Source organism: Poecilia reticulata, linkage group LG11 (assembly GCF_000633615.1).
Source record: "Poecilia reticulata strain Guanapo linkage group LG11, Guppy_female_1.0+MT, whole genome shotgun sequence".
NCBI lineage: Eukaryota > Metazoa > Chordata > Actinopteri > Cyprinodontiformes > Poeciliidae > Poecilia > Poecilia reticulata.
This window is the reverse complement of record NC_024341.1, coordinates 12,145,845-12,158,943: the sequence shown is the minus strand read 5'-3', so window position 1 is coordinate 12,158,943 and position 13,099 is coordinate 12,145,845. Positions and strand designations below refer to the sequence as shown.

Here is a 13,099-nt window from a genome sequence, read left to right as displayed (position 1 = left end):
TGTAAATAAAGCTCATATACAAGCAAAGTAAAACTTAATTTTTGAAAGTGCATTCCAGATGTCTGTATTTCTTTTTATTGCTGTGAACAGACCTAGCAGCAGACATAAATTTCCAGCCGATTACATCAACTCGCAAATGTTCCTTGGATGCTTTGCAGCTTTTATTTCGCATGGATGTTTGCTTTTTGTTTGTTATTTTTTTCTTCTTGGCTCCGTGCTCAGCCTTGGTTGTATTGGCTCAGTATCCTGTAGTTCAACAGTGAAGGCCGTGTTCTAATGTTGTTGTTGTTTTTTTTTTCTCTACGACCAACATTATGGTTCACAGCGTTGGGAGTTATTCACGGCGCCATCATTTAACGAGAACTAATTTATCCGAAGCATTTCTTTACTTTGAAGTTCCCGTGTTTCCGTCCACCCTTTGCCCTCTGAAAAAAAATAAAATGTTCATGCATACCAAACTGAACTTGAAGTAGATCTAACAGTATACTGACAGGAAATAAATACGCTAACGCCTTTTTGTACCATGTTTAAAACAGAAATTCCCCTTTTGCGTTGTAAACTGACCCCACATCTCTGCTGTCAAATTGAAAGGAAGGTATTTTTGATCAGGCCATAAAAATATTTATGTGCGGGCTCCACAGCTCGTCAGTAAGCTCTTGGTGAAGTCAGAGGTTTGGACAGCTGGACCTCGGGATAATGTGCTAAGACTTCAGGAACTCAAATAATAGAAACACGTTTCAGAGAGATTAATCTCTTTCCACCTCTTAATTTCCTTGAAGTAGCCCATCTTTTTGTTCCTTGATTCCTTCCCTGAAAGAGTAAATGTTCACAGGCCTCATTTGTTGATTTTTAGAGCAGAGGACACTTCTAATATTTTATTTGGGGGTTAAGTTCCCTGTATAATAATATTTTTTTCTTAAATTTAATCCTCTTTGTTCATCTAAAAATAAAAAAAAATCAGCTTGAACCCCTGAGCCTTTTCTACACAAGAGGACAAGCATTGTGAGGATATCTTGTTTATTTAGTTACCTTTGAAATTAAATAATTCCCCTTTTCCTCCCATGAAAGCTTTTGGTTTCATGTTGTGCACATGAAAATTATTACAATAATCTCTTTGTTGGCAAAGAGACACTGGCGTATCTGTCCTGTCTGCAGCAGTTTTACAGTAAATGCTAAAGAGACGATTTTCTCCAATCTACACTAATGTGAAAGTGACACAGCTGTGGTCAGAAAGACCCGCGATGAGCTGAGATCCTCGTTGCTTTGCTCTCATTCTTCCCCCCCCCACAGCAACCTGCACATATATTGGAACATTTCGCGAGGATGCATGAAAATCCTTCAAATAAATTCACCTTTGATGATGAAGAAGCATAATATCACATTGTAATGCTTTTTTTTTTAATAACAAAACTTTGTATTTAACATATTTAAGCACATTTATTTTGTCTGGACAAAAGTTAAGAAATGAACATTTCTTTTACTAAATTCCTCGTAGCGCATTATTTGGGACCAGCAAACAATTCCCATGAAATAAATGAAACTGACACATTATACTTTATCCTAGCAGTCAAAGATTTTAGCAACTTTCTGCTAATAGTGAGTGACTTCCTGCTTTTTCCAGGAAATATAAATGTGACGAGACCTCTTTGCCGAAAAATTTTGAGAAGTGGGAATTAAGGGAAGTAGAATAATGCAAACACTGAACCGTGAAAATGAAATGATAGACAAAGCAATGCCTGAACGTCACTTTCACCCCGGTTTCTTTGCAGGAATTTCTTGCCTACAGTGAAACACTCGGACGTGAGCGGTGAGTAAAGCTGACTGGACAGCCGTCTCTACCTGTTGCATTAGGGCCACCAGATGTTTGAGTCTGCATCAGTGGCTGTTCCGTTCCAACACACGGAAGCAAACACACGCTTCGACTTCACTCCAATCAGTAGCCTGCAGACATTTAACGAGCCCTTGTAACAAGCTTACACAACTCTCACATCCTTTTGTTTTACAGGAGGCAAAGTGCTGAGCTCGACTTGACTGATCACACGCTAGTCGGCTTGTAAAGTTAATGAAAACATTAATAAGATTGGCAGGGCCGCCAACTTTGAGGAAAAATATGTGTGGGTGAGCAGCAGCTTTTTTAAATTACCCCATTATGGGTCAAATGTAAGCTTGCATGCTCCTGTCTTTTCTGACTGTGACAAGACCCGGGAATGGACCTTTGATCGGGAGGCTCAAAGTTAAGAGCAGCCAAAGGAATTTTAATTATTATGGGGTATGTTTTCCAAACTTTTACCAAAAGAATCCTCTTTCCCATTTTCATTAGAGCAAAGAGCAGAAACATGTGACGAAAGCAACAGGAAATAGCTGGAAACACAAAGGTTGGTAATAGAAGATTGCAATAACGCTACAGGAACAGTAGCATGAATTTTTAACCCTCAATTTAATTTCTATACAGAAATTAAAACGTTCCTATTAAAATGATTAGTGCATTCAGACTAGGTAAACCACTGTAACTTGTCAGAGCAACGTATAGCTAAATGATCACAGCTTTACACTGACTTTATTCTGTGAAGTCCAAACACATACATTTCATATATAGACTTACTTTTACCTTTTGCTCTTTTCATGGTTTTAGCATTGGCGTTGGCTTTAACCTCACATCAAAGTGATTACACAACTCTATTGTAGGGCTAGAAACCTATATTTCTTGTAATAATCAAGCCTTAACGGATTTAATTTTGGCTTTCACAAGTTTTTTTTTTTTTTTTTAAAGCACAACACAAGCAAGACTTTCACTGAGGCCCAAACCCAAACCGGGAACACATTATTCTGAACTCATGCCTCCCTAAAACGGAAACACTTCTCTAAGTATTCATGATGATGTAGAGAAGAGCATGATGGCAGTTATTTTAAAGAATAGACCACTTTCTTGATAAAAAGATCTTTCTTAGATGCGTAGCAGTGAATGAGCACTCTTACTTTACCCAAATATCCAGCCACTGAAAACGAGGAAATTCATGAAAATAAATAGGTGAAGAGATTGGGTCTCTCATCTTCCACGAGAAAAGGCATTCTTGTTTAAAAAAAGTCTTTTTTTCCACAAGACTATCAGGCAAATGGAATCTTGGCTTCAAGAAAAGGAAAAATCCAAATATGAGTGTCGCCCCAGCAGTCAGGAGGAAGAGCAGCAAATACCTTCTGTAGTCGCTTGTGAGCTTATAGATTTCTTGTGTAAGAAACTGCATTGTTTCTTACACAAGAACTGTAAAATACTTGCAGGACTTTTTTGTTTTTCAAAGATCAAACCGATTAAACTGTTTTTCTTGGTGTCTGAACCAAATGAATGTCAGAATACCAGTATTTTGTCTTCACTTTCAACAACCGCATGAGCAAATCCTCTTAGAGCCGAGGATTTCTCGCAGTGAGAAAAATATTATAGTTTTGGCGCCAATGTCCTCAGAAAAACATTTTGACATTTAAATTGCCCCAAGTAAAACAAAAACTAATTACATAAGCAAAAGTGAAGTTTCCACCTGCTTCTATTCACTGCTGTGAATTTAATGCTTTGCAAAAAAATAAAGCTTTCTAGTGAAGCTGTTTGAAGAGTGTTGGTGCAAAGCCGCGTCCATCAGGGAAAGCAACCTTTGAAATAGAGCAGAACTTAATTCTACCGTAGTTTTTGAATTGCAACATGCTTGCTGGAGAGGCGTGATGTTCTCTTAAGTCTTCAATCTACTTCTATCAGACAATATTTCTCCTCCCTTTCTTGTTCATCATGGGAAAAAAATCACCTTTTGAACTCAGATTTAAGATGGGGACTTTGCTACCACTTTTGCCTTGTGTCAGATCTGTTAAGTGTCAGTTTGTTATTCTGTATCACACTAAGTTTGCTAACTGTATCACACTTTGGTCACTTTAAGTAGCTGCTGCACTGGGGGTACGTTCACTTCAATGCTCTTTACATCATTCTTAACATTGGGAATGTATGTACGTATCATGAGCAACAAGGTGGAACACAATTGAAAAGAGTATGTAGTTTCTGTTGGCATAATGAATGCCCTTAAAAGGCCGCATGTTAAGAAGAGAAGGATGGAAGCCTGTTGTAGTTATGCATAAAGTGTTTGTAATTGCTAAATTGTATTCTAAGTTGTGACTTTTAAAAAAATATCTCGGCCTCGGTCAAGACTTGACAGCAGAGAAACACCTACCTCAAAAATCAATGGACATGAAACTCCTAGGAAACCATTGGTTTAGCAACTTTATCCACAAATGTTGGGTCAGTTTACCCATTTAATTCTCCGTTTCTACATTTACTGCTTTTAAAACACGGTGAGACAAAGCCATACAATGCAAAGACCAAAAGACAGGAAGCATCATTTAGGGTTAATTTCATGTTGCAAAATTCTGTTGGTTTTTTAGTTCATTTTGTAACAGATGATTTTGAAACACGGCCCCAAGATCGCCGGCGTTTCAACATGCCTACCGTGTAATTAACGTGACCTTTTCCTCTGCGCCGAACATGTGACTCAGCTCTACTTCACCATTCACTGCAAGGCCTGATCATAACGCCTTTAAACCGTCACTGACACCAAGGAGCCATAAATGCTCGTAGATGACCTTAGGCAGAAAAATAAAAACATTTATAGTGGTGAGAATACTTTTTCCACATCAAAATTGGCCTCATACATTTGTGCCTGTGGTTATTAATATTTAATGGCCTGTAAGTGCAATATGCATAAGAGGAACTTGTTTTAGCACCAAGTTTAATCATGTCGATAAATGTGTTCATTTTCTATTCCAACTATTTCCGCTGTAATAGGGAATGACTGTTCACTGACATGCAGAGTCTGTCTGGTCATCCTCTGATCAAACAGGGTTTAAAAGACAATATTTCAGTGGAACGCTTTTTGAAAAGTAAAAACCGCACAGTAGTTTCAAGGCACTTTTTAATCTTCACAGTATTATAGCACACACGCGTAACACATGGTGTTTTTTTTATTTTTTATTTGACCTCACAAGCTAAACAATGTAATTTCCACATTTGGCAACTTGTGCTGTTTCAAGCACAGTTAAAACACACATAAATATATTTCAAAGAGAGTTAAAAAAGCTAAAAACAAAAATATTTAACAGAAACACGGCACACCTTCATGTTAACCGCTTTGAGAGTAAATATATAAATGACTATACAAAGGTAGTTGTTCAAGTCGAAAAGATAGAAGATAACTAAGCTGTACATACATATACCAATATTATAAGACTAACTTTTTCAGAAATTAGTGGAAAAATGTGTGCTAAGGCAATGTGACTTATTTTTGTAGTTAAAGCAGAACAGACGTTTCACACTTTCTCATGACTTCAAGACACAATTTTAACCTTCAGTTGACTTTAAAAATGCACATAAAAATGAACTCCTGCATCACATTAATTGTTTTAATCAAAAGCTCAGTCTCAACCAGAAAAAAAGAAAAAGCTGGTGTAATCATAAACATAATTTTTCAATCTGGTGGCGCAAGCAACGTCATAACAGTTATAAAAAACAAAAGAAAAAACACAAAACATGACATTTGGGGAGACATTTGTCCCAAAACAGAAGCACGGCAGTAACTAAATTGTATGGATTGTGGCCTAAACCCACTAAAGGGCCTTTTTTCCAAAATGGCACTAGTTTTTCTGTTTTCCTTTTTCCACATTTAACACCTCGCAAATTATGGTTAAGCTTCATGTATACTAGATAATCAGAAAGCAGGTAAAACAATCTTCCTCTCAAGCATTTGGTATGCCGGGAGGAGCAAATTTTCACCAGTGCAGACAGGTGCCATGCATAGCGTAGCATGACACCTGTGACAACGTGGCCATTACTGCGATAAACTACTTTAGTTGCACATGTGCACATTCACTACAGGTATCAAATTATGACTGTTTTTTAAACAGTTATGATTTCAAAACAGTGTGACATAAAAACAATATCTGTCAAGTTCTTAGAGTAGGACAGAAAATGTAACAACTATAACAACAGCATTTACGTGAGCACTGCTAACAAATGTAGCAGATGTTTATTCTAGATTTTAATATTATTGCATCAGTAACATTCCACATATGAGATAATTTTTTTTAGGCAAATGCATTTCATATTTTTTTCTACACATATCATTCTCTAAAGACGCTATACGCAAGGTCTTTGAGTTGCAACACTTACAGCAAGTCACTTTTTCTACACTAAAAAAATGATCTGTTGCAATCTGACTTATCTGTTGATCACACCAGTAAAGCAGCAGATTTCAAAGTTTAAGAAAACATACGTCTGAGCATTTTTATATTAAAGACAATCCTTCATAAACCATGGAAACACACGGAACACGCAAAACTTTGCAACATAATTAGATGAGCTTTTGTGAACTAAAACATTAATCTCGTCAACATCATGAGGGAAAAACAAACAAAAGTAGCAAACATTTATTCGTACACATACCAGCATTCATCTCCAACGGACAAAGGGAAATAGTTTGAGTATTCCAGATACTTCCTCCCAACAATTTCTGTGGACTACTTTGTATTTGAATGTATTTGAATAATGCTTGTCGTAATTGTTGAAGCCATGTGCGGCACCCGCTCGTCTGACTCACTCACACGTTCACACGGCTCACGTAAAAAACATATTTCGTTTGTCTCGGAAGCATGAGTACATGTGTAACTTACTGTTAAAAGATTTCAAAGTGCTGTTACTTCAACTCCCTTTCATGATTGAGGTACTCTGGCCGGAGCCGAACCAGAGGATTCCTCGGCCGACGTTTGGGAGCTGTAGTAGATATCTGAGAGTCTCTGCAGGCCTCTGCTCAAACATCATTTTTTTATTAAATTCATTTGAACCAAGCTGCTGCCGTCTCTAGAAGTCGTCCTCATACTCAGTGTTTGCGTTATTGCTTTCTGGAAGCACATACACAGATCTAGATTTCTTCTTCCTGCGATCGCCTCGCTCCTGAGGGTCTTCTTGGCCAGAAAAGGACAAATAAGCAGCGATGCTGTTCCTCACGCCGTAGCTCACCATGTTGTTGCTCTGGCTGTCTGTGCTGACCAGCTGTTTCCTGTTAAACCCGTTGACAAACCCACCCCAACAAAATGTATTTAAAACAATATGTTATTTAAGAAAAAAAAAAATGTCTACAGTAAATTTATTTTTACATATTTTTTGGGAAAATCTACTGCCTTTTTTTTCTTGAACTAGATATATATAACCACAGTTTCCGTTGTGTTCGAGTCACTAACCTTTTTGCATAAATTAATATTTTTAGAAGATTGCATTTTTTGCACTTTCTCTCATTTCTGAAGTGTATTTGCATTTTGTTCTCGCAATAAAATGCAGGTGTTTTTTTTTGTTTGTTTTTTTTTTTAAACTAGTCTAAGGTCAATTTTGCATAATGTTGTTTAATTTGCGTCTGTATGTCTCGCTGGCATCTTTTTGTTACAAGCTTGTGGTATGTTGAAACTGTGTTGCATAATTTTAGTTCTCTATTTTGTTTTGTGCTCCTTTCTTTATTATTCGTATGCACCGCAGCTTGTTCCCACTTAAAACATTTTTGATCAGCAACCTTTTCATCCTCGCATAAATAAACTAGATATATGTGATTTTGACGTCCCTTCTGTACCTGTCTACTTTCTTCCAGTCAAAGTTGTGTCGCATGACGACGGGTGGCGGCCCAGGATTCGTTTCTGGCGCCTCAGCTTTTCCCGACAGACAAGGGGTGGTGAGCGTGCAGCACAGCCCATCTGCAGAATCTGTGGAGGGAGACAGAGGGGAAATAAAATAAACCAAACAAAACCAATTTTAGGTTGCATTATTTGCATTCTGTCTTCACACACTCTGTTGCCCAAGTAAATACCACTCAAACCAAACTGTGAAAGTCTGGGGTTCAATCCTGGCCTTATAGCGATCACACTCTTTCAGCTATCACCACTTTATTTGACAGCTTGTGCATGGCAAGTGATTATCAGTCATGCATAGCTTACTTAATTTCCTGTTTGTTCCAAAAGTGTTCTGAGTGGCGGAAGTAGACTTATAAAGTTAAGATTGATAAGAAAAGTTTCTATTTTGAGGCTACGAATATTATTTTCAGCAACTCAGAGTAAACAAGTCGGTACACGAGCTTTCAGTACGTCCACCTACCAGAGTAATGATTGATCATGTCTTCAAGACATTGGAAAGTGAGCTTCGGTGAGATGTAGTACCAGCTGTTGTCCAGTCTGAAGATTCGATAGTGCTTCACTGCCCTGTGCTTCACCGAGAGCGAATACAGACCTGAGGAAATCACACCGTACATTTGTAGACGACCACACGTATGGAAAAGAAAAATCACTTTGATGTTGTTTGACAAGCTGATTGTCTGTTCAACTGCTCACAACAAAGACAAAAATATATAAAGCAGCATCTTAAAGTGATAGTTCAGGACTTTCTAAAGGGATTCTTCAGTAAAAAAGTTATGAGCTATTAATGTCCTACTGGCTGTTAATAACTCTAATGTCTTAATAAAAATAAATTTATTCAGGAGGCTGAACCTGCCGGTTAGTCCAACAGTGGCCAAAACCAAAGTGCATTTCTGTCATCAGAAAATACATCCAATCTCTAAAATAATATGAGCTCAATTTTGCATAAAACCTAAAGCCCAGATGTTGAGGGTGATGTACCAATACTGATCTTCCTGTGTGAAACACTGCAAAATGGAACAACCACAGAGTTTCCGGTCAGCAAAACAGACAAGTGTCAAAATCATAAAATGATGTAAGCTTTTTAATAGACATCTTTACTTTTATACAGGCAGTTACTTGGAACGGAAACACTTAACTTGTTCTTTTCTCCGAATATGTTTTTCGTAGGATAACAATTGGTGGATTACCTACTTCATACCTTCCTGGTTCACGTAAATTATTGTTGGCTTTTGTGAATAATATTCGTATAAATAGTTATGATCATTTTGAGATTGGAGTTGTTTCAAGATTTTAGAAGTCCCCTTTGGTCCTGCAGGTTTCCACACGTTTATGGCACATTTACAGGATTAAGGCTTTTAAAACCCTACTATCTCTAACATTTAGATTTTTAATTTTAGTCACACTGAGAATGTTGGCTCAAGTAAATGCAGAAATAGCAAAGAGCATGCGCTTGGAGCTGGTTGTTGCAAAGCCTAACATGGCTGAGGTAAAGGGCTAGGATAGGTCGGTAAGAGCTTTGTTCTAAAAATAGCTGCATTTTGGTGATCTTGGTGTGAAGAACAGTGATGTGGGATTCGTTGTACAATGGAACAAAACCCCAATTCGGTCCTGCTGCAGGACCGAATTGGGTCCTACACATCAATTCAACAGGGAGTTGCCTCCCTGGGCGGTAAGCCATGCTGCCCGTGTCAAACACCAGTGCTGGTTGCATAGCTGCGAGTGTTCCTACCTCTCTCGCTGGTGCTTTCTCGCACCAGAAACGACCCCACTCTATTTCCAGGTAGAAGAAGCAGCTCTTCGGCTTTCTGCCTTCCCACCCCATCAAACAGCCACCTGACAACACAGTAAACATGATCAGCAACACAAAAATGTTTCCAGAACTGACATTATAGAGAAGTAGACTTATATGGACATGTGGTGATAAGAAAGACTAAGAGTTTTTGTTATTTATTTTTTAGATATGTGCTGTGATAGTCAGCTTTGGAAAGAACATGAAGTTCCACTCACCCGTGGTAAACTCTCACCACATGGCTGTTGGGTATATAGTTCTCCTTCCCTGTATCAATAGAGCGAACTCTCCACCAATAAGCTTCCCTGGCCGCCATGAAGAAAAGAGGAATTAATAGCTGACCTTTCTAAGCACTTCTCCATAATGAGTTCTTGCACAATAAATTGACTCCGTCTTTTGACTATTTTCCTATGATCATTTTAAATAGTATGTTGAGAATTTAAACAAAAATCTTACTGTGCAATGACTCTGAGCTTCTCCCCCATTTTGTAAATGGGTTCGCTGATTTCCAAAGAGGGGTAATCGTCGATCACAACAACTATGTCATCATCAGAACCTGACAACAAAAGCGGACATTTGCGAACGTTATAAGCACTGACTTTGCACAGGTCTTACATCTAAAAAGCATGCACTTCCGGATGTTTGCTTACTTTCATTTGAATATGAATTATTATTCTGTTCAGAAAGTAATTAACTAATGAAATAATGCTACATATTTTTTAGAGATGGCTGCGGATGTTTTGAGAAAAAAAAAAACAACAAAAAGAGGCGGATCATTTCAATTTCCTTTATAAATACTGAATTTAAAATTGAAATACAAGTTGTTGCTTTTCAGTTAGATTAAAACCTAGATTCTCTTTTCACGTTTAAGATGATGAAAAGGAAAAATCACCAATAAAGAGAAACAAGGAGGATTTTTTTTTTCTCAAAGTTTTTCTGGACGGACAGCTGATTCTGTGAATTCAACGTTGAACTCACCCAGACCCTAATCGAGTCGTGTTGTCATAGGATGAAGCCGTTGTTTTATCAGTGCAAGGTGTCAAAATGGGAGCAGAAAAAAATATTTATCTTTGTGACTTATGCTTTTATTTTTTTTAACCATAACAATATAAAATTTACAATTGACCACAGTATTTAAAAAAAAAAAAACACATTTAAAATTTCTACTTGTGTTTTTTTTTCTCACTTTTGGTCACTGATGAGATGCTTCAATTGTCAAAACATGTGCAGACCAGCATTTTGCACTTTTTCATTTTAATTTTTAATTGTAAACTGATAGCAGCACATAAGGATTTAAACTTTTTTTTCAAATAAGGAAACTTTGCAAATACATTTCTAAGTTTTGAATTTTTTAGGGGTGACCTTACCCTTCTGAGCACTGTCAGGGTTGTCAGTGTTGACCTTGCTGCTGTCACTAGCTCCTCGTATCATGTTCCCCATCATGTTCCCCATCCTCCAGGGGGGCCAGACTCCAGCCTGAAGTCAACAGACAGACATGCAATAATGTCTTCATGTGCAGCTCCTTAAAGTCTCCCCTGTCTCAAGCACTTTACGTTCTGCATCTCACTGCGAGCTGACCAATGGGCTATCTCATCTCTCAACTGTCTCAGTTCAGAATGGGGAAGCTGAGGTTAGATGCTATCGGCCAGAATTTTCCATTGCAGCTTCCAGCTTGGTGTAGTCAACTGATAGAGGCAGATTGAAGTGTCATTTTATGTAAACCCAACCATTCAAACTGCTAACTTTACATGTTCTGTGTGGTGTCCAGGAAGAAGGACTGAAAATGTATCTCTTTATGTAAATCAGACCTTGTATATTTGATCCAAAGCTACTTTACACAATGTTCCTCTATCTGGTATGAAGAAGTAACGTTCTGTACATAAACCAAGTAGCAGATATGAAAAGTATTCAACATACCCATAGAATTAGTAGTTCATTGCAGATGTTTCAAATGCGGCGATAAAAGTCATCGTCCAAACAGGGCCACGGTGGCAGCCGCCGTAGAGTCTAGACCTAGAGCTGTTTCATGTTAGCAAGACTTTACCAGAATGACATGCAGAGTGCGGTGACAGCCCTGCATCATACTGCAAACTTACTTCCTGTAAAGAAATGAGGAAGAGAGAAGGCAAATGTGTTTTGTAAAGACACACCAAAAAAAAAAAAAAAAAAAAAAACTCAAAAGTTGAGTTCACAGAAGTCGCCCTGTTTAGCCTAACATGTTCTAGCTTTTAGGTTTTAGCTAATCACAAATTAGGAAGAAAAGACTAATTTGTTGAACTGAATCAAAATGTATCAAGTTGCATACGTTTCCATAGGTAAAGTGTAAACAGACTAACTGTAATTGGGTCATTTTTAATGCATTGGACAGAAATGATCTCTGGCACTTTTGAGTTTGATGCAGTGCAATTTATGACGTCTCAGACTGAAGACATGATGTTGTGAAGAGGATTGGCATTTTTCTCCGTCAACTGTTGTGCGGCATTTTTTATTGCGCCATCAGCTCGTGGGGCTTCAGACCAATCCAACTTCATCAAGTAAAGGCAAGGAGAACTGCTTTCTCAAATAAAAAAACGTACACTTACTGCCCCCTTTATTTGGACACGCTATGCTACTGCTGGGATCGACTACTCTTACATTCAGAACTACCTAACAAGATATTGCAAATCTCCTACAAATATTTTGACGTAGAATCAAAATATTCTATGTCAAAATATTTGACGTGAGGAGTCAGGTAAAAAACTGCTTATTTTACCAGTACACAGACACTTTTATCTATTCAAGTTACCAATGACGATGTGTGAGATGATGTACGTTAAGTCCATACATCAAGTTTAGCATCAGAATCAAGACGAGGTATGACGCCATTTCCTGTTTTAATTGGTTGCAACAGGAGGGTCCAAATGGACTTGTAATGACAGTCAAAGTAAAATAAGTACAAATCGTTATAAAGCTTATAACGATTCAAGTGTTTGAAAATCAAAACTTAGAATATCTTGGAGAAGTATTCATGTCTTGTTCAGGTTTCTTCACGTAACACCACAAACTTCATTGCATTCATTCAGGAATTTTTTTTTTATAGAAAAACGCAAAGCAGTGCATAAATGGAGAAAGAAAAGTTTAAATAGTTTAACAGCCTCTAAAAGTTTTTTTCTTTTTCCCAGGATGTATCTGTTTGCAACATCAAGTATGAACAGCCTCCCTGTCATTGGTAAAGGAAATAACACACCATCATGAAACCTTCTCATTTTTGAAGACTAACATATTTCTCGATCTTAGTACACCTCCTTTAAAATGCAGTGCTGACACATTCATGTAGAAAAATGAAAAAATGACTAATTGTTTGAAAGAAGATATGGACTTATCATTTTGTGGTGGTTTTGTTGCCCAAAACACTGAGTTAGTAGTTCCTTTGGTTGACCTTCTGGTGAGCTAATTCAGTAGTGTGTATTTTTGTGTGTGTATGTCTGGGGAAGAGGAAGAAAGAGAATCTGAAAACAAAATATTCCCAAGACATACTTGACGGAGTCGTGCATCACATTATTTATAAACTAAACAGGTTAACATGTTCTGCGACAGAAACCGTCACTGTGGTTTGGCTGCTGGTGGCCA

General features: G+C 37.7%; 1 protein-coding gene across 2 annotated transcripts; it reads right to left on the bottom strand.

Moving 5' to 3' along the window:
- Positions 1-4,926: 4,926 nt before the first annotated feature.
- Positions 4,927-11,577, bottom strand: sla1a (Src like adaptor 1a). 2 transcript variants are annotated; one of them, XM_008421801.2, is made up of 8 exons: positions 11,408-11,577; positions 10,858-10,966; positions 9,947-10,046; positions 9,709-9,795; positions 9,431-9,534; positions 8,162-8,293; positions 7,644-7,773; positions 4,927-7,082 (listed from the first exon to the last, which is right to left on the bottom strand). In XM_008421801.2, exons 2-8 carry the CDS (start codon positions 10,940-10,942, stop codon positions 6,884-6,886), a joined length of 837 nt encoding a protein of 278 aa, XP_008420023.1. In that variant the 5' UTR covers positions 10,943-10,966; positions 11,408-11,577; the 3' UTR covers positions 4,927-6,883. The 2 variants fall into 2 exon arrangements, with proteins under 2 accessions (XP_008420023.1, XP_008420024.1); XM_008421802.1 differs by lacking the exon at positions 11,408-11,577 and adding an exon at positions 10,469-10,475 and having other exon boundaries at positions 10,858-10,943.
- Between the last annotated feature and the right edge of the window lie 1,522 nt (positions 11,578-13,099).

Excerpts from the sequence above, each read along its gene's own strand:
- sla1a (XM_008421801.2), bottom strand. The coding sequence starts at position 10,942 with ATGGGGAACATGATGGGGAACATGATACGAGGAGCTAGTGACAGCAGC. Across the intron at positions 10,047-10,857 it reads CCCTGACAGTGCTCAGAAGG|GTTCTGATGATGACATAGTT; the intron begins GTAAGGTCACCC and ends TTTTGTTGTCAG. Across the intron at positions 9,535-9,708 it reads GTGGTGAGAGTTTACCACGG|GTGGCTGTTTGATGGGGTGG; the intron begins GTGAGTGGAACT and ends CTGTGTTGTCAG.